General features: G+C 37.3%; 1 protein-coding gene across 1 annotated transcript; it reads right to left on the bottom strand.

The window, feature by feature from the left end:
* Positions 1 to 13332: 13332 nt before the first annotated feature.
* On the bottom strand, positions 13333 to 15836 carry LOC123268108. Its single transcript, XM_044732989.1, has 3 exons — positions 15824 to 15836; positions 14310 to 15465; positions 13333 to 14207 (listed from the first exon to the last, which is right to left on the bottom strand). Exons 2-3 carry the CDS (start codon positions 15457 to 15459, stop codon positions 14161 to 14163), a joined length of 1197 nt encoding a protein of 398 aa, XP_044588924.1. The 5' UTR covers positions 15460 to 15465; positions 15824 to 15836; the 3' UTR covers positions 13333 to 14160.
* Between the last annotated feature and the right edge of the window lie 6854 nt (positions 15837 to 22690).

The raw sequence follows: 22690 nt of genomic DNA, 5'->3' as shown, positions 1-22690 counted from the left end.
ATAGATCGCATGATACTGGAAAAAGAGTGTTCATAGAAGCGATTAGAGACTGTGTAAACAAAAATCGTAAATGGAAAAATCATATTATTACAGGTGATTTTAAGGGGTCTACCCTCTTTAGACGGGCAAAGATAAGGCTATTTTCACGAATTTTTTTGACCGGTATACGTCATAAATATGGACATAAAAAGTGTTAGGCCTAAAAAATACACTATTTGATTACACAAGAGAATTTTTTTTATATTTATTTTAATCAGTTTTTATACATAAAAATGAGGGAGAAGACTGGTCCAAAAAAAAAGATGAGTGTGCGCTGTTGATGAAATATCTGGAATGGATGATCTGAAAAAAAAAAAAAAAAAATAGTTTTAGATTCAGTAAGTAAATGGCTATAGCGCATATCATACGATTTTTTTTTTTCAAAAATGACAAAATGGCAGCCATTTTTCGAAAAAGTACGAAAAATCACGTTTTTTCCGTCGTTCTTTACCAAAAATAAATAGTTAAACTCAAAATTTCAAAAATCGTATGATATGCGCGATAGCTATAGTCATCAAGAACATGTGGTTAAATTTTGGTAAGGTTCGGTTGAATAGTTTCGGAGATTTTATCAACAAGCCGTCCAAAAACGTCATTCCGAGAAAAACGCGTTTAAAGTTTTCTGTAACGAAAAATCGTGAAAAAATCTTACTTACGTCTAATCAGCGATGCCTGCACCATACATTATGCCTTCATCTTCTTCATAGTGCTCATTTTCATCCAAAATAGCCTGCCTTCGTTTCGTTCTGGCTTCCTTAGAGGCATCGGTGCTACGGCGGTTTGCAACTCGTATGCGCGTTCTGTCACAGTCAGCAGCAAACTATGCGGCAATCGCGCCGATTTTGACGCCCATTACTTCCAAGATTTTTAATACTGGATGAAATCCCTTGTTAAAAATACAAGCAGCTGTTTGGGAAGCTATTTCAACAATTTTTTTTCCGCAAAAGATGTGTTTGGGAGCCATTGACCAGACACAGTTGTTGAAAGATTCGTTATTATTCTGCGTGTTGCCACCGAGGCATCTTTCAAGCAGTTCTTGTTTTGTGAAATCGTCGTAGATCGGTTTTAAAACTTCTTGAACATCTTGAGCAAGGGCAGGAGGATGTTTGAATTTATGAACGGAGTTATCTTTTACAGCTATCTTGTATTTACACCAGGATTCAGAACAGTATGAATGCTGTGGATTGCTGTCAGTTGAAATCTTATGAAAAAATCCTGCCCAGATCTCTTTGCGCATTTCTTTCACGGAATCGGGATGTCTTCGAATCGCTAAACCATAGTTTCTTGATAGTTCTTTCATCAATTTTATCGTTAAATCCTGAGTTTTTACAGCAGGAATTTTTTTTACGACGATGCTTCTTTTTTTCACAACAACTGTTTTTGCTGCACTTTTTTTCACTGGGCTTTTTTTCTCGTCCTTCTTTACAGCTTTCCTTGCCTGTGTAAGAATTTTTTTAGCCTCACTAGCGCGCTTGAAGACTCTTTTTGCGACGTGTAAGACGCACTCCAACTTTTTTACTATAAAATCTTCGCCATACGGTTGTGTATTGAGCAGCATTTTGAAAGTCTTCGTGTCGCCATCTCCGATGTAAAAACCATAACGCACAGAAAATTTTTCTAAAGATTGCAAAAACATTTCACATACACCGTCAACTTCCATTTTTCCAGCACTACCAGAGTGATTAGCACTACAGTCAGTTCCTTTCTTTTTCTCGCATGCTTTGCAGTAACTTGATCTGATAGCGACGTTCGCGATTTTTTTACTGCGTTTATATATCAAAGAAATGATGCCAATAAGAGAAGAAAATCCTCTTTTTTGCCAGGAACCGTCTCCCGAAACGGTTAAAATATCTTCTGGTTCTCCGTGCTGAGCATTCAAGAGTTTCTCTTCTCTAACAGCTTTCAGCATCACTACATCATACACACTTTTCACCGCGATAGAGATCGAATCGATAATTTTATAATAAATAGAGGAGCTTATCCCAGTTCCAAGTTCCATAAGGCCACAAAACTTATTAATACCACTCAATCCAACACCAATCAAACGCATAATATACACTAGACGACGATTAATTTCGTATCCAGTAGAAATCATGTGACACGAATTAATGTACCTTTCGCCACACTCACATGTAACACAAACTTTAAAACCGAGTCCTCGCTGTCCATACTTTGTAAAAGAAATATCTTTATCACAAGTTTTACACTTTAAATACTCTTGCAACGTAGAGAAAACCAGGAAAAACTGTATAATACTGTATCCCGACGTTTGATCCACGTGTACGTCGAAACAGGTATCTTCCGATTGTTGTAACTTCGACGCAGATGCACTAGCATAAGTTGTATTTGCCTCGTGTTCATGTGGAAGCACTCTATGAAATTTTCGCTTTTTCGGCTTCGAACCTGGACGTCTCCACTTGGCAGTTTGATTTACACTTTTCTTGTCCATTTCGGTAATCACGAGCACAGATACTGACGGTTGAAAATTTCAAACACGACTAATATAGGGAGAAATTCTAATGGAACGGTATCCTTCGAGAATAACCTATCATAAATGAAAATTTTCAGTACGGATAGTATATTATAATATTGTACATTTGTCAGTATACCTGAAAAAGGTTGCAGCTGCTAATGAATACAAAGGCAGGTAGGCCGTACCGCTCCGAGCGGTCCGCATATTAGCGCGCTCAGGTAGCTACGTAAATGTCATCCAAAAGTACAGTTAGACTGCTCGAATCTTTATAAATTTTCAGTATGATACTTTTAAACATGTATACTTTCGAAAAATACAAAAAAAAAAAATTCAATTTTTTCAAAATTCTAAAGAGGGTAGACCCCTTAATATAAACTTTCTAATGTCGGACTGTTTCTTTAATGAGCTCCTGAGTGTTTTCCTAGATCTAAAATATATTCCCTACTTTAATTCAATCACTAGGCCTAGTCTAACTGATGTCAATGGTACTTGCAATGACAACAAGTTTGTTAAAGCTGAAATTGATGACATTAGATCGTACTTATATACTAATACATTTACAGACCATTTCTCACTATTCTTAAAAATAAACATTAACAAAAAAGTACGTCCATCGGTCAAAAATTCAGTTTTAAACTTTAAAAATCTATGAAAAAAAACAGGGAACAAATAAATTGGGGTAAGATAGCTTCTTCGGAAAATCCGAAACAAGCAGTTAACAGACTCATTAGTAGTATCCAATCTATTGTAAATAAATTATATATAAAATTAATACAAAGTAAAGATAAGAATAAAAGTCTTCCTAGGAAAGACTGGATTACAAAAGGAATTATAAATTCTTGTAAAACGAAAGAATTGTTATATCTAACTTGGGCTAAGGATAAAAATAATATATCTCTTAAAAATGAGTATTTTAGATATTGCAAAATTTTAGATAGAGTCATAAAAATAACTAAACAGAATTCTATAAAAAAACAAGTAACTGAATATAAAAATACTAAACAGTTATGGTCTTTTGTTAAAAGTAAAATAGGAAGTAACAAGAGGAATAATAATACTTTTGAATCATTGTTATGTGCTAATACAGTCGTATCAGAAAATCAACAGATCGCTGATGAATTGGTTAATTTTTTCAGTAATGTCGATAACGATTTAGCTTCAAAAATAGATAATATTAGACCTCTAATATAAAAACTCTTATATATAAATTATCCTATGAATATAATCAACATAGTATATTCCTAATACCAACTACAAAATTTGAAGTCGAAAAAATGATAAGTGAACCGAAAGAAAAATCTGGGGGAGTGGATGGAATTAGTAGTAAAGTGTTAAAATGTATAACAATGAATATAACCGAGCCTCTTGTAACAATCTTTAATATTTGTATGAATCTGGCGTAGAGGTATCTGGCCTAGTGCTCTAAAAGCTGCTAAAATAGTTCCTATCTTCAAATCGGGAAACAAGCAATTGGCATTAAATTATAGGCCGATATCACTTATATCGAATTTAGCTAAAGTTTTTGAAAAAATTCTGTGTAAAAGGTTAATAACTTTCTTGAACAAACATAATATTATTTCTGATAAACAATTCGGATTTGTAAGGTATAAAGGTACCAACGATGCTATTAGTTTTGTTACTGAATATATATATGAGAAAGTAGATAAAAACTATTCAACAATAGTTGCTTTCCTTGATTTAGCAAAAGCTTTCGATACTGATAACCATAATATATTATTAGATAAACTAGAAGCATATGGAATGAGAGGTGTAGTCTTAAAACTAATGAAAAATTACTTAACTAACAGAGATCAATGTGTAAAAATATATAATTGTATAAGCAAAAATATGAGAATAACTGTTGGTGTACCTAAGGGTACAATATTAGGGCCTTTGCTTTTTATACTTTACACAAACGATATCTTTAATCTCCTTCTTGACAAAGCAGTTGTCTCATATGCTGACGACACAGCAATTCTATGCTTAGGAAATAGCTGTTCACATGTACAATCAAAAATTTCTCAATGGCTTGAATTAGTAAATATATGGCTATGTGTAAATCAACTATCTCTGAATATTAATAAACCCACTTTTATTACTTTTAGATGCTATTCCAATAGTGTCCCGGATCAACTAGAACTTTCCATTAACAATAAAAAACTAAAAAGAGTCCAATACTGTAAATATTAAGGAATAATACTAGATTGATGTATGAGGTGGGAGTATCATATCAGAGAGTTGATAAACAAAATAAAATATTTTATTTTTATTTTTTATAAGCTTAGTTTAGTAATAAATAAAAAAAATTAAGAGAACGGTTGACCCTGAAGGCCATCCCTGCAACTTCCCGCTAATTCCATACTTAGGCGCTTAAAATTGCACCAATGACGTTTTTGAGCTCTTCGAGCTTAAAAATACAATTTATGGGTTATTTTGAGCTCTTCGAGCTCAAAGAGATTGCTTTCTTATGCTTTTGAGCTCTTCGAGCTCAAAAGTCTGATAGAGATTTGATAAGACACTATTTTTTGAATTTTTAAACTGCAATAACTTTTGAATGAATAAACCAATTTTCACGCGGTTGGCAGCATTCGACGCAGTTTTTCAAGCCTCACGATGAATCTTGAATTTTGAATTGATCGCGCTAGGAATTTCGGAGTTATTCCGAAAAAACACTTTTTTCGGTTTTCTTTCGTTCACGATATCTCTCGAACGAATCAACCGATTTTGACCGGACTGGTGGCGATCGACGTGGTTTTTCAAGGTTAAAAGCTGATTAGTTTTTGGAATTGAACCATAAAGCCGTTTAAAAGTTATTCCAAAAAAACCACATTTAAAAAAAATTTTTTTTTCAGTTTTTTGAAGATTTCTCAAAATCTATTAATCTAAATCGGTCCAAATAGTTTTCAAAATCTAAGTTTGGTCAAGCCCTTTTGAATAGCACCAACCACGATGAAATCGGTCAAGCCGTTCAAAAGTTATAAGCGGTTCACATACTTTCACACACACACACACACACACACACACACACACACACACACACACACACACACACACTCGGGGCAGAAGAGATACTGCTACCGGGCGCGTCTCCCCGAGCGGATGGGAGAACGCTCGCTGTCCTTGGATGACACTTAATCTCTTAGTTGATGAGGTACAGCGGGTAGGAGCCAAGCAAAATAACCAAACAAAATACGCTCCCGTGGACAAAACTCCCCTTTAATGGGTTGGTCGCACTAACTGACCTAACAAGACGATCGTTCTCTGCTGTGACCCACTGGGAGTGACCCGAACCTGTATCGTAGTTTCCGACGATGCAGGCCACGGCTGATGTGAGCTTGCTCTACCGAGGTGTAAGTTGCAGCAGTGGATCAGGAGCCAGCCACTTCGGGCCTTGATTAGGAAGTACGCAGTGAGTGTTAGAGATCGGAATCTTCACCGCTCCGAGCGAGTCTAGTCCGTCCGTGTATCCCGGGACTGGCTAAGTGTCGGCTAGGCCTCAGGGAACTGGGGTAGGAGTACTATCTCCGAGTACTATCTCCGAGGGTACACCCGTTCTTAGTTATGGCAACCCGCTCCACTCCGTACGATGCGCTGGTAAATTAAAAAGTATGAGTAATTCAAAGGAAACAAACAAAAGTGGAAACGGGCTACATGCCCAACAAGCAGCGATTGACGCAAGCGCTGAAATGAAGCGTTCGCAAGCGCTCAAACGCCTTGAAAAGCTGATCAGTGAGTTGAATGATTTCGTTCAACCAAAGGTCATCATTCACAAAGAGATTAAATCCAAGATGACTGGTGTAACTAACGCCCTTCAAAGGTTTGAGAAGCTGGACGAGGAGTGGCGCTCATCATTGCAGCGCATATCCCATGCTACACCGGAGAAAGACTGTCAGGCTATCGACGTGACTGACGAAGCAATGGACACCGGAGCTGAAGGTGACGGTGAATCAGTCGCGGAAGACAAAAGTGAAGCCAGCAACAAGTCAGGTAAGAGAAAACATCGACCTTCTCCTGACCCAACAATCAGCCAAGCCATGAAGAAAAAGGATTTGAAGAAAAGCCCTCCACAAGGAGCGGCAGGGCGAAGCGACGAACAGGAAAAAGCGTCAGTCTGGCAAAAGTTCAGTCCAAGCAAGAGCTAAAGCGACAGAAGAAAGAGATGCTCTCAAAACAGACGTCAAAGGAGCCCCGACCTGAACCCAAGCGAAAGAAACCGCGGAAATGGATCAGACCGGATGCCCTCATCATTCGGCTGACAGAGAAAGCAAAGTACGCCGAGATCCTGCGTCGAATAAAACAGGACGTCCCTGACGACCAGGTCCGCAGTACGATAGAGAAGATCCATAAGACCAATGCTGGAGATATGCTGATAACTCTTTCGAGGAAGAGCACCGACAAAGGCCAAACATTGAGAAAGACCATTGCAGACATTCTGAAAGAAGACGCAAAAGTAATCTGCAAAGGACCACAGGAGGTAATTGAGATCCGAGACGTCGATGAAGAAACAACTAAGGATCACATCCAGGGTGCCCTACAGGAGGAAGCTGGAGATGGCTGTGAGATACCACTAGAGGCAATCAAGATCCGTAAGGCCTATAGAGGTACTCAAATTGCCACAGTAATTCTACCAGCAGCAACAGCACAGAAACTACTGGATGGAAGTAGCAAAATCCGGATTGGTTGGGTTAATTGCCGAATAAGGACAACGAAGAGACCTATTCAATGATTTAAATGCTGGCATTTCGGACATCATGGATCCCAGTGCAAAAGCAAGGTGGACCGGTCGAAGCTTTGCATCAGGTGCGGACAAGAAGGGCACAAGATTGCTGATTGTAAAAATCCCGCCAAATGTGCATTATGTGCTGAGATTGAAAGTGCAGAGAATGTTGCCCACCATGCCGGTACCCATAAGTGCCCGTTATTTCAGGATGCACTCCAGAAGTTGACGAACAAACAAGCATGAGGATACTGCAGCTCAACCTCAACCATTGTGAGGCAGCGCATGACCTGCTCATGCAATCCATGCGAGAACTAGAGCTTGACTTGGTACTGATAGCAGAGCCATATAAACACCTGAGTACCCAACCCTGGGAATCTGACAGCACATCCAAAGCTGTCATCTGGTCATGTGGCAAGCTCCCTTTCCAAAATGCAGTCGACAACAGCAATGCCGGCTTTGTAGCAGTATCAGTAGAGGGCATCCGCTTCTATAGCTGTTACGCACCACCTAGCCTCTCTACTGTCGAATTCACCGCATTCCTGGATCGACTTACCGAGGACGCGAAGCATTACCACCCAGTGGCAATAGCTGGGGACTTCAACGCCTGGGCAGTAGACTGGGGTAGCAAGAATACAAACGCGCGAGGAAAGGAATTACTAGAAGCCTTTTCTACATTAGATGTAGTACTGCTCAACAATGGTGACACACCAACCTACACCAAAGGAGACACAAGTTCTATTGTAGATCTCACTTTCGTCAGTGGCAGCCTCACCAGAGGTAATATCAACTGGAAGGTGATGGATACCTACACAGCCAGCGACCACAACGCGATTCTCTGGGAAATATTAAACGCCCAGAGCCCGAGAAGACCTAAAAAGCAACTTAACACCATTGGTTGGAAGGTAAAAACTCTTGACCCAAGGGCATTGCTAGTAGCTCTCAATAGTGACCAGATTATCTCGGGCTGCGCAGAAGAGAAGACCAAGGACCTGATGAAAAGAGTGACCCAGGCGTGTGACGCCAGTATGTCTCGTAGACGTGGCATAAACACAAGACCTTCCGTTCACTGGTGGAACGACCACATCAGCGCCCTTCGTAAAGAGTGTCATCAGAAGAGAAGAATATCTCAGCGTGGCTACCGACGACCTAACTCTGTGGAGCTGGTCGCAGAGTACAAAAAATCCCGTCGATCCCTCAACAAAGCCATCAAAGATAGCAAAAGAAAATGCTGGAAGGAGCTCATCAACGAGGTGGACAGAGATCTGTGGGGTAGGCCGTATAAGGTGGTCATGACCCATCTTAAAAACCAGCTAATGCCATCACCCACGTGTCCTCAACTCCTACAGAAGATCGTAAACGCGTTGTTCCCCGAACAAAGCAAGTTTAACTACCTATTAGCGCAGAATGAAATGGATGACATTCCATCTGTCACGGAGGGAGAACTGATGGAGGCTTGTAATCGTGTAGGGAACAATAAAGCGCCGGGATTGGACGGGGTCCCCTATATTGCTTTAAAAACAACTATAAAAGCAGTGCCATCATTGTTCCTGGACGTCTACGACACATGCCTCAAGGAAGGGATTTTCCCTCGGAAGTGGAAGCAGCAACGACTAGTACTACTTCCAAAAGGGAAAAAGCCACCAGAAGAACCGTCATCTTATCGACCCCTTTGTATGTTAGACACGACAGGTAAGATACTTGAGCGTATAATCCACCAAAGAATAGAAGCAGTTGTCGATCCACTCCTGGCAGACAACCAGTATGGTTTTCGGAAAGGACGATCAACCCTGGATGCAATCAACTTGGTTGTTGCAACGGCCAAGGAGGCAATCGAAGGGATCAGATGGAAGGGTGGAGCGAAGAAGTACTGCCTGGTGGCCACTCTGGACATCAAAAATGCCTTCAACTCCGCCAACTGGGACTGCATTATGCAAGCCTTGGAAGAGAAAAACGTACCAGGATACCTACGTAGGATAGTGGCTAGCTACTTCACAGACAGAATCCTGAGATACGACACGAACAATGGTCCAAAAAAGTATGATATTACTGGAGGTGTACCCCAGGGTTCTGTTCTGGGTCCACTTCTGTGGAATGTCATGTATGATGGCCTGCTGAGACTGACTCTTCCAAGAAGTGTCAAGCTTGTTGCATATGCAGACGATGTAGCTGTCGTAATCGTTGCGAAACACCTAGATGAGATAAACCACATGTTCGGTATCACCTTTGAGAAAGTTAACCGGTGGATGGATTCAATGAATCTACAACTGGCTAAACAGAAGACTGAGGCTGTGCTTATTACCAGCAGAAAAGTGATAGAGACCATAAAACTGAAAGTCGGAGAACAAGAAATCACATCACAACCATATATCCGATATCTGGGAGTGATGCTTGATGCCCGACTCAACTTTAAGCAGCAAGTCGAACACGTGAGTGCAAAAGCATCAGCAGTGGTAGCTAGCTTAGCACGACTGATGCCAAACGTCGGAGGCCCAAAGCAGAGCAGAAGACTACTATTATCATCTGTAGTCACATCAGTGCTCACTTACGGAATATCTATATGGGCGGACGCACTAGAAAAGCAAGAATCATGGAGAAAGGCTGGACCAGTCTACCGTCTGAGTGCCTTAAGAGTAGAAAGTGCCTTTCGCACAATATCTATGGAAGCAGTGTGTGTCATCTCCGGAACTTTGCCTCTCAGACTCTTAGCTGAGGAAAGACGGATCCTTTACCAACGAAAGAAGTCGACCACACTAAGCGCTGAGGAGCTTGGAACAGAAGAGCGGCAGAGGAGCATAAGTACATGGCAACTACAGTGGGATGCCACAGTGAAGGGTAGGTGGACGCATCGTCTCATACCAAGGATCAACGTTTGGCTGAACCAGAGTCACGGTGAGGTCAACTATTATCTTACACAGATGTTATCAGGACACGGCTGTTTCCGGGCGTATCTCCACCGCTTCAAGCATGATGATTCCCCGGAGTGCCCGTCCTGCTCAGGAGTCAATGAAGATGCAGAGCACGTTTTCTTTGAGTGCCCACGTTTTTACCCACAGCGAGATGAGCTGGAGAATATCCTGTGAGGAAAATCCAACCAGAGACAATAGTAGCAGCAATGCTATCATCAGAAGCTGTCTGGAACGCTACCAATACGTTTGCAACAGAAGTCCTTAAAGACTTGCGTTCCACCGAAAGAAAAAGAGCAAATAGCAGAAGATAGAAGGAAGGTAGTTAACACCTTAGCCACCAGAAGGAAGAGCAGTAGCTAGATCCTCCCTTCACGAAGTTATGCCTGACGGCGGTTTCCATGAGGGATTAGAGGAAAGAAGGAAAAGGGGTTTAGGGTTTAGTGGGTGGGGGCGTTAGTGTCGAGTTTTAGTATGACGCTGCGTCGAGTCGCCACATATCCAGGCCAAACAGCTATGCCTAGAATCCGTAAAAAGGATTCCCCCCCTAAAAAAAAAAAACACACACACACACACACACACACACACACACATACAGACACCGGTACAACCTCGCGGGGATAGTCAGGGAAGCTTCCTGTGACCTTCAAACGTTGAGATCTGATGAAAACTCGATTTTTGTAAAACGGGGTGAAAACAATAACTTCCCAATTTTTGAAAATCTTCGATTTTCTTAGCGGGAAGTTAAAAATCTGAGAATAATGTATCATGCTTTGATTGAGAATAATATTAACTATGCTATAACTTCAATACAAATCAATATACAATATAAAACAGTTTATGATCGTCGAATAAGTATCACTATGTTGTTTAACTATACGTTTTTCTTGGATTTATGTATACTGTTCCAGTCCTATGTACAGATGTAAAACATTTCTGTAGGTCAGATATTAATGCGTACTCACTTTTTTTGTACTATGTATTTTATGTATCTGTTTTTACTGGTAATAAATATTATTATTATATTATTATATCATCACCAATATCAACACCAAAGCTGATACACAGTAAAGATATCAGCTCTGCTGTTGGGGTGGTAGCATTTTGACCCCAAACAATCGATCAACAAATCGATGATAATCCCCCAACAGTCAGTAAAAATCGATCACCAAATCGATGATAACCCTCAACAGTCGATCAAAATCGATGAAAATCCCCAACGGTAAAAATCGATCACCAAATCGATGCTAATCCCCAGCAGTCGGTAAAAAAAGAACACAAAAACCTACCATCGATATCGCAGAAAATCCGCCAACAATGATCGATAAGGTAGAAATCCAATGTCGGTTCTACTGGGCTCTACTTTATCAGAGAGCCAAGCCGTCCCCGCTTAGCTACTAAAAAAGCTAATTATGTCTGGTGAACTAAGTGTTGAAAATTGATATTTATATGCTGATTGTGTGTTTGGTTATGATAATTGGTTCCATGAAATAAAGTAGTTAGATTTCTATAAAACCTACTAAAAATGTTGTTGTTTATAAACTAGGACTTTTTGAAACATGAAATTTAGGCCATGTCTATTGAGTTTCAATAACGTTTACTAAAAATTTTCTTATTACAAACATCTCTTCAGCAGCGGGAAAAAGTCATTGTAAGGTTTCTAAAACTTAACATTACATCTAGTAATTCAGTCAACGGACTAAGAATTTTACATACATGTTATTTTTGCTGATTACATAACTTATAAATTGTTCTTTTTGCGGTATCACGGGAATGTAACTGATTAAAATTGAAATACTAAATTTTTGCTTATTTTAAAAATTTAATTATTTAGACTATTAAATCTCGCGGATAAGAAATAATCGCCTAAACTTCTAAAAATTAGGATTCGCTGCTCTGGGATATTCCGCTCCCGTGAACCAATGAGTGTGTTTGTCATTAGATGATTTTATTAGTTTGAGACAGAAGTTCTCACGCGTGCCAATTAATTTATTTTACTTACTTACAAATTTTAACTGCAACGATGATCCTTCGTCTTTGATTGACCCTTTGGCAGGTTGTAGATAGATAGTCGTAGTAAATAGATAGGTGAATAGTGGTAGTTTAGTAATAGTGTATAGCGGTGATAACAATAAACTTAACTTTATTACACAAAATAAGCACTTTTAATATAAACTTGTGGTATTTCGGTTGTGTAATTTTACAAAATATCTATAGGGATAGAATAATTAAACTTAGTGTTATAAATAATTAAACAATAGTAATAAACGTGGTGAATAATCACCTAATGCAAAAATAATAAAATTAATAGAAGTAATATAAAATATTTCTGATAAATAGTATTAAACTATTAATAGAATTTTAGTAGGTTTTAGTCGTTAGTTTTATAAATTTAAGTGAGTAATCACCTAATAGTGATAATAGTGGTTGAGTAGTAAATTGACTAAGAAATATCAAACGTCGTGGTTGACACCGGGGGATAGATCGAAGTGTCGATTAATGCTCAGGTTTTGAGGCTCGTAGCTGATTTTCCCCTCCTCGTGTCGTCTTGTGACCTCACGGGGACTACACATTAATTTAGCTAGTGTCGGTAACGGAAATTTCGGGTGGTAGTTCGCCACGCTGATAAAATCGGGACATTTTGCAGTGTCTCAAAATGAATGCAATTTTCAAACACTAGATATGTGAAAAATTAATTTGGCTACTTATTTAAATAGAATTCACAAAAAACATGTTAAATTTATTTTCTACTAGCTGACCCGGCAAACGTTGTTTTGCCATGTGAATAATTTCTGGAGAATTTCTAGTGTCGAAAAAAAATTTCTAACTTATTGGAAGTGTATAAGGATTTTGAATATATGTAAAGAAGGCCTGGAGCGCTGTAAATGATGAAGGAATGTTGTTTAAAAATAACAAAACACCAAACATTAATTGTTATAATTTATTAAAAAGAAATTATTATTTATATAATTAATTAATTACATAATATTAATCTCTTAATGCTGCAGCGTGAACAATATTTTTTGTTAGCCTGTCTTTAGCTAATACAAACAAACTTGATGGTTTACCCACTCGAGAGCATGCAACGTTTAATTGTCCGTGTGAAAAACAGAACTGCAGAACTCAACATTAATATGAGCATTGTATGTTTTGTTCAGCAGGGGCGAATATGGCACGACCCAACGATTGTCAATATCAATGTCTGTGTTGCTGATGTTTTTAATAAATGATTGTCCGCCATTATGTGGATTCCTTCGACGATATATTGGATATCCGTCGACATTTGTGATTGTATCGTTAGTAAAATCTTTAGGGAAATTTTTTGTACATTTTTCATCTGACATGCAAGGCGATGAACGATTAAAAGTACCGCATGGGCCATGAATCATGTTTGCTGTAACAATATCAAACAGCAATTGATCAGTAGACGGATCGGGAATTTCTGCAGAAATTATATTATCTATTTCTTCAGGACGGATTTTGTCGATTAACCAAACTAAAATGTGGGCATGAGGTAATCATCGCTTTTGCCACTTAACCGAATACAGCCAGCAACGTGTGGGACCAAATACATGTGATTTAGTAATAAAATTTATTAATGACTTCAGCTTTTGTCTAAACACACGTGCTGTAATGTCATGACGATGTATTGCATTTTGGCCAGGCAACAGCGAAGATGTAATCTCTGGCCATTTTGGATTACATGTGAACGTGATAAATAAACACGGTCGCCCATATTCACGCACGAAAGTCAGAGCATCCTGTATATTCTCTTGCATATGACGTGGACTGCCTACGTACGATGATGGTATAATGACAGAGTTACCAATTTCGGTGGCGCCGGCGTTGTTGACAATAGCGTCTCGCAAGTGAATGTACTCTTCCACACGTAGCTTGAGTTGATTATATCGTAAGTATCGTAGTCGTTCGCCTTCTATCTTCGCGTACATGTCGACCATGAATTGTTGACAAAGCTCTCGAAATCATAGAATGACGTTATCCAGCGCGCTTCTAATCATCAATCTTTACGCATAATAATCCTTCGAGCTAACGTTCTTGTTTTTTTCGGCTCCTGTAATAATATATTCATAAATATTAATTTAAGTAAATTGCGTTTAATAATTTAATTGTTTTGCTTAAAGTGTAATAATCAAATTCATAATAAATGAAGTACCTGATACGGGATCTCGTTGTTTAATATTTATGCTATATCCGTCTTGTTCCTTCCAGAAGATTAGCGGATATTGGAGAGCGTCATATGAACGTTGTGTATCAGCAATGAACTGAAGATTATTATTTCTCCTACGAATCACAATTTCTCGTGCACCTGTACGATCGCCAACCATAATTCCAGCAACGTCGTCAGCAACAGGTGCATTGAATCTACGAATGTGTTCTCCAGCTGGTGTTTTATCAGGATTAATAACAATAGCGTGATTATCGCTTTCTAATTTGTGCATGTGGGATTTGAATATTTTCAACAATTCATTATGCTCATTCAATAGAGCATCCAGCTCGCTGACGATGTGTCTAGCAAAGAATGAATCAAGGTTATTGTAGCCACAACGTGCATCCACCCGATTGGCTAGTGCGCTTTCGGAGTCCTCGCCGCCCATAAAATAGATTTGTAAAAGTTTATGTGGTTCGTTTGGCATTGGCAGCAATGAGCCTATTTTATGATAAACTTGGCCTCTGATTTTAAATGTAGAATTGTATTGTTGACCATTTGCATTAGTATTTTGAACTATTTCTGTTGCTCCGAACGATGTCATTTGAAAGCATGAGTTGAATGTTCGAATGGACTTCAGGAACACGTTAGAATCTGGATCTGTGCCGATAAGCAAACCGTTCAATGGTTCCGGTGATGTTTCAGTAACAGGTAGTTGTACCTTCCCTGACGCGCAACACATCCCGGCTGGTTCATTTTTGAATTTCAAAGCATGACAATACGGGCATTCTTTGTCCATAGCACCAATTACTACTTTTGAATGAGCATAATATTCAATATCGGGCTCATACTGGAATGCTAGACGCAAAAATGATGTAGCTATAAATGCTCGATGTGCCTGTTGGCGTTGTTGGTCATTCGCTCTGCGTCTATTGACATTAAAACGGTGTGATTGTCGTTGTTCTAATCTCATGACTCCATTGCGTTCAGCTCGTGTATCGTCTGATTGTTCTTGAAGCAATTGCGCCATTCTCACACTCGCTCCAATATTTTCTTCCTGAACTTGTTCTTCGGTTCTTTGGGCTCTTCTATTTCGAATGCTTCTAGATTTATTTGTATCACGGCTTAAATTGGCCCCTTTGCGTTTTGTTGGCATTGTTCACTGTACAATACAAAACACACATGAATAGAACTGATTGAATTATTTAATTATTATATTAATCATTTATTTTATCTTCGATTACATTAAATATACATGTAAAAATTACATAGTTTCACGAAAGCGAAAAATTTTGTTTCTTAATTATATCGAAAATACATATTGTTAGAAATAGTGAAAAAAAAAAATTCTGTCGTAGTTAGAGCTCTTATAAGTAAACACAAAAAAAAAATTCCCAATTGTAATAAAAATCTAACTTTCACCGAATTCGTTTTTCACCATTCCCAACAATATTTTCGTTATAAATAAGAAAGAACAATTTTTGATTTTATAATAAACGTAAAAAATAATTTATACTTACAACTCAATAGCCGTTTTTTGCGGGAACTCGTGACACGTGTTGAGTATTTTAGAGGTTATGTAAGTCACTTAATTAACTGATCGTGCGATTTACACTAAAAATTAATAATTTTATTAGTTATTAATAATGAACTATATTCAATAATATTAGTTATTAATAAATAAATAATAAAGTTACTCGAGAATATATTTGATATGAGAGTTACACTGAGATAGTAAAAATGTTTAACTACTACGATTGAAGCATAATAAACACTAATAATAGCCGAAAACTGTAGAGGTAACATCCCTACTCCGTGCTGTTTACAGGGTGAGAAGTGACACCGGTAGACACATGGAGGGGATAACTTACCAAGTGATAATAATTGATGTTATCGAGCGGGATAGAAAATGATAAAATTATGAAAATGACTATTAAAAAGGAAGGGTTGGTGATAAAAAAGTGCAAATTCAGAGTTGTATGTATTTTTTGATGCCACATAATAAAAAAATAAAAAAAAAAAAATTTTATCAAAAAAATAAAAAAAAATTTTTTGGGGTGAACACCCCTTATCACTTAGAGGTTAGAAAAATAGATAGTAGCCGATTCTCAGGCTTACTGAATATGCATAAAAAATTTCATGAGAATCGGTCAAGCCGTTTCGGAGGAGTATGGGAACGAACATTGTGACACGAGAATTTTATATATTAGATGAAGAATTGATGTCACTGAGAAAATTTTAACTAACAGAAAAATTGTTCGCACTTAAAGCATGACAGATTTCAACTTTACTTATGAGACTTGCAATGACTTTAACTAAAACTTTCAATGCTCATTTGGAATCTGTGTAGATCAAAACAATACTCCGATTAACTTTCAAGTCTAGATTTAAAAATGCAATTCTATAAAGCGCTCAGCAAAGCGGGTGGGTCACAGCTAATATATATATATATATATATATATATATATATATATATTTATATATATATATATATATATATATATATATATATATATATATATATATATATAACTATATATATATATATATATATATATAGGAGACTTTCTACAGATATAGTCACTCTGGAACTATAAGACCTAGAGACTTGAAATTTGGTCGGAATATTTCTTTCGCTGGGTAGAGGTCAGCTAAGAACGGATTTTACGAAATTCCATCCACAGGGGGTTGCGGGGGTGGGTATTAACAATGAAAATTTTCAATTTTCAATCTATAGCTCCTACAGACTCCAATTGGGTAGGAATTTACGCTAAGAGATGTAGAAATAATATACAAACGAATTTTAACATACCTCACAAGAGTTCGCGGGGGTGGGTGTTATTAATTAAAATTTTTAATTTCCAAGCTATAGCTCCTATAAACTCCAAATTTAGTAGAGGTCTTTTATATGTGATTTAAAAATGATCTAATAATGCATTTTACAACGAATCAACTCTAATAATGATCGTGGGGGTGAGTGTTAACAATAAAAAATCTTAATTTCCGAAATATAGCTTCTAAAAACTCTAAATTTCGTAGAAATTTTTTATCTCTAATGTAAAGATCACCTCAAAATGGATTCAAAAAAGTCTATTTCCGATAGGAATTGCTGAAGTGGGTATTAAAATCTAAAATTTTCATTTCCAAACTGTAACTTCTACAGACTCCAAATTCGGTGAAAATCTTCATGTATGATGTCTAGTTCATTTAAGGGATTGCGAGGGCGTTGATAATGAAAATCTACCGTTTGTTACATATAGCTCTTATAGACTCCAAATTTGGTAAAAATATTCTACATGTGGTGTAGAAATAATCTAAAAGTGGATTTTACGACGAATCACCCCCAATAAGGATTGCGAAGGTGGGTGATGACAAAAAAAATCTTAATTTCTAAAATATAGCTTCTAAAAGTTGTAAATTTGTTAGGAATCTTTCATTTGTCATGAGGAGATCATCTCAACACGGATTCCAAAAAATTCTACTTCCGATAGGGATTGCGGAGGTGGGTATTAAAATCTAAAATTTTAATTTTCAAACTATAACTGCTGCAGATTCTAAATTTGGTAGGAATCTTTGTGTACGATGTCAATTTCAGCTGAAAATTGATTTTCTCGAATTCTAACCCCAAAAGGGATTGTAGGGGCGTTAACAATGAAAATTTCTCATTTCCAATCGATACATGGAAAGAACAATAAGTCACTGTACATCCTCATATAGTATACTCCGTGATATCTATAGTGAAAAAAAATTTCAGACTATAGTCAATATCCTTCAAAGTATACTAAATTATTTTTGGACTGTACTCCGTGAAGTCTCCGATTTAATCGATCAATTTTTCCGGTTATATCGCGTAAGATTTCACGGGATATAATCTGAAAAATTATTTTGTGTAAATTGAATTATACTCGGTTGAAATTTGGATTATGCCCACGGTGACTCTGCCATTTTTTTTTCTAGTGCCTGCGTCCTTAGCATTATCATATCTATTATGTATTTTAAATATTAGGTTAGTCAAATATTGTTTTAAATAATTATTACATACATGAAGCACATTTAAGGAGCATTAAAGCATAATTTTCTGATAGTGTGGGGTTAAAAAATTTTTTGTTCTTTTCTTAGACTATTCGAACTTAAAAATGTTAAGCTAATAAAAAAATATTTTTACATATCAAAATATATAAATAGTCACACACTCATAATTCACTGATTATATTTTAATTAATGTCCGATATGCTGATTGACTATAACTCACAAATTATAAACAGCACTTTACGCGCAGGCGCTAGAAAAAAAAATGGCGGAGTCACCGTGGGCATAATCCAAATTTCAACCGAGTATAATTCAATTTACACGAAATAATTTTTCAGATTATATCCCGTGAAATCTTACGCGATATAACCAGAAAAATTGATTGATTAAATCGGAGACTTCACGGAGTACAGTCCAAAAATAATTTAGTATACTTTGAAGGATATTGACTATAGTCTGAAATTTTTTTTCACTATAGATATCATGGAGTATACTATACGAGGATGTACAGTGACTTATTGTTCTTTCCGTGTAGTTTTCGTAGACTCGAAGTTTTGTTGGAATCTTTTATTTATAATGTATAAAATCATCTCGAATAGGATCTTACGAAGTTCCTCCCCCACATAGGAGTGCGGGACAGATAATTGTCAAAAATTTCATATTCTTCAAATACAGTTCCTACAAATATAATATTTGATAGAATCTCAAGAGACACAGACAAATACCGGGATGGCCTCCAAGGTCAACGGATTTGAAAATTTTTCTTACTTAAGAGTAATATTTTCTTACAACAATCGTCTCTTTGTCAGCGGCAAAAAAGTCATTGTAACGTTTCCAAAATTTAACATTAAATATAGCTATTCAGTCAACGGACTAAAAATTTTACATATATTCGCTGATCACATAACCGATGAATTGTTCTTATTTCGGGATCGCCAAAATGTAACAGATTAAAAGCATTGCATTTTATAAACACATGAGATATAAAAAAGAAATTTGAGATATAGAAAATATGAAAAAAAAAAAATAAAAATGAAACATAAAATTTAATTTATTTCCTTTTTAATTCGCCAAGCGAAGCGGGTAAGCGCCTAACGGATAAGCGCCTAACTTATTACCTACGAAAAAATGTGTGTGCGGTGCGCAAAAAAAGTTTTCACTTCAATAATATGGAAGGTTGTGAGTGACGGTTACGAGTAGGATTATTGTTAATATTAGCGAATTATCGACGAATCGACGATCGTAATTAATTATTATCTATTAACCTACGAATGATTGTTTTTTTTTAAATCCAATTATTTTCGAGACTGAGTTTCTTTGCGACGGAATTTTAGTCTTACGCTGTGTTTGGAATTTTTTTTAGGTAGTGATTATTGTAATTTTCAGTGACAATGAATTAATTATTATATCATAATATAATTAATCAATAAAGTTAGTGATTATAAATGGTCTCTGGCGTCTGTTGGCGACTACTTTTTGGATATAACCAATTATTATTAAGTAATTATTTTTCTGATTATATCAGTTATTTTTTTTTGTTAAGCTTAGAGTCTTATTGATTTGAAATTAAATAAATTTAATTTATTTTTATTTATTTCGGCACCTTATTACGTGCAAACCCGGGTTAAGGTTTTCTCGTTCCCCTATTAATTTAAGTCGCGCCTTTCATGACGCGCCGCCTCAAAGAAGAGTACCGTAGATCGGAGCAACCGAAACGACGAGTATGGAGCCTAGTTCCTGACGCCCAACAGTAAGCATAAAGAAAAACGCAAGCCAAGTTATTTATTTCGGCCTTCAGCCTCGACGGCACACGAGGACCGAAAAGTTACCCGTTATACAGTATTAATAACAATTTTGTTAATTCATAAGCTCGGAATTAATACAAAATACTTGACAACTCTTTGTCAATTTTAACTCTAGTCTACGCTTGTCATTATGAAATATGATTGCGATATAAATAGTGTATTTTTCATAATGCTCAATGAAAATAAAACAATTAAAGTGTGAAATCGATGTTATTATAAACTCGAATCATCCAATTGTTCTGTTCTCGCAAAACTATTGATCAATAATCACACTCAATTAGTGTATCTATGATATATGGGTCATTTCATGTCAAATCGACCAATAGTTAGAATCGACCCCTTCCGATGTGGATGAAATTTGGTCACAAGTTTGCTTTCATCATAAAACAAAGTTGTGCCAAAAGATCAAATTTAAAAATTTTTTTTCGTAAAGTTGTGCAACATTTCACTTAAATTATACAAAAGTAGATTTTGTGTTGCGTCTTATGGTAAAAAATTTTCTATTGATTTGGAATTTTTTAAATTCATGAAAAAATTGAAACATGACTTTTTGTTAAAAATTAAGAAATTGACAATCTTATTTAATCTTTTGTGTTTTTTTTAATTTCAATCGTTGCATCTGATCGATTAATTAAAGTGGTAAATCATTGTGAATTACTCGAAGACTTGACAAATAACAAAGGAATCTTATACTCAGATCGACGTCTTCATCGAAGTTTTCCTGATGTCAAAGAAATTTTAGACCATTCTGTACTACGCTACTATAAAAAAAAAAACCAACATACTCATCAGACAACGAAATACACCATTTTTCCAACTGATATAGAGAGAAAACAGCTCCAGATGCTTTACCGGTTGGCCCAAATGTTAAACGAATTTGATATATACATCGTGTGGAATTATCATTCAGTGGTGTTGAAGCATGGCAGAATGCATGGATGAGATTCAGCGCTTTTGAAACACCAATTGCAACGTCATTTAAGCCCTGAAATTGATGGAAATACAATTTTATTAGTTTAAGCAACATATTTTTCATATGATTGTGGGAAATTTAAAGAACCTCAAAGATGGCTTCCTGAAATTAAACAGGTATTCTTAAGACGATAAGAAGTTTGCTATATTAAATAGCTTGAAAAATAATGGTATCAATTTATAAAACCTATTTCGGTGTTACGACAGAAATCATTTTTAACTTCCCGCTAAGAAAATCGAAGATTTTCAAAAATCTGGAAGTTATTGTTTTCACCCCGTTTTGTAAAAATCGAGTTTTCATCAGATCTCGACGTTTAAAGGTCATAGGAAGCTTCCCTAACTATCCCTGCGAGGTTGTCACGGTGTCTGTATGTATGTATGTATGTATGTATGTATGTGTGTGTGTGTGTGTGTGTGTGTGTTTTTTAGGGGGGAGAATCCTTTTTACGGATTCTAGGCATAGCTGTTTGGCCTGGATATGTGGCGACTCGACGCAGCGTCATACTAAAACTCGACACTAACGCACCTTCCCACTAAACCCTAAACCCCTTTTCCTTCTTTCCTCTAATCCCTCATGGAAACCGCCGTCAGGCATTACTTCGTGAAGGGAGGATCTAGCTACTGCTCTTCCTTCTGGTGGCTAAGGTGTTAACTACCTTCCTTCTATCTTCTGCTATTTGCTCTTTTTCTTTCGGTGGAACGCAAGTCTTTAAGAACTTCTGTTGCAAACGTGTTGGTAGCGTTCCAGGCAGCTTCTGATGACAACATTGCTTCTACTAGTGAATCTGGTTGCATTCTCTGGTTCAGGATCCTCTCCAGTTCTTCACGCTGTGGATCGAAATGAGAACATACAAAGAAGACGTGCTCCGCGTCTTCAGCAGCTCCTGGGCAGGACGGGCACTCCGAAAAGTCATCGTGCTTAAAGCGGTGTAGATACTCTCGAAAACACCCATGTCCCGACAACATCTGCGTAAGATAGTAATTGACCTCACCGTGATTCCGGTTAAGCCAAATGTCGATCCGAGGTATGAGACGGTGCGTCCACCTACCCTTCTCTGCAGCATCCCATTGTAGTTGCCATCGGCCTATGCTCTTCTGCCGTTCTTCAATTCTAAGTTCTTCAGGGATCAGTGCAGTTGACCTTTTTCGTTGGTAAAGGGCCCGTCTTTCCTCTGCTAGAACTCTAAGAGGTAGGGTTCCAGCAATGACGCACACTGCTTCTTCTGATATAGTGCGGAAGGCACTAGCTACTCGTAGGGCACTCAGTCGATATACTGGTCCAGCCTTTCTCCATGATTCTTGTGTCTTTAATGCGTCGGCCCAAATGGATATTCCGTAAGTGAGCACCGATATGACTACTGATGACAATAATAGCCTCCTGCTCTGTTTTGGGCCTCCGACGTTCGGCATCAGTCGTGCGAGACTAGCCCTCACTACTGACGCTTTGGCACTGACATGTTCCACTTGCTGTTTGAAGTTGAGTCGAGCATCAAGCATCACTCCCAAATATCGGATATAAGGTTGTGATGTGATTTCTTGTTCGCCGACTTTCAGCTTAATGGTCTCTACTACTTTTCTGCT

The sequence above is a fragment of the Cotesia glomerata genome, linkage group LG6 (assembly GCF_020080835.1).
Source record: "Cotesia glomerata isolate CgM1 linkage group LG6, MPM_Cglom_v2.3, whole genome shotgun sequence".
In the NCBI taxonomy this organism is placed as follows: Eukaryota; Metazoa; Arthropoda; class Insecta; order Hymenoptera; family Braconidae; genus Cotesia; species Cotesia glomerata.
The sequence above is the reverse complement of the archived record's forward strand: the minus strand, read 5'-3'. Positions and strand labels throughout refer to the sequence as shown.

Excerpts from the sequence above, each read along its gene's own strand:
- LOC123268108 (XM_044732989.1), bottom strand. The coding sequence starts at position 15,459 with ATGCCAACAAAACGCAAAGGGGCCAATTTAAGCCGTGATACAAATAAA. Across the intron at positions 14,208-14,309 it reads ACAACGAGATCCCGTATCAG|GAGCCGAAAAAAACAAGAAC; the intron begins GTACTTCATTTA and ends ATATTATTACAG.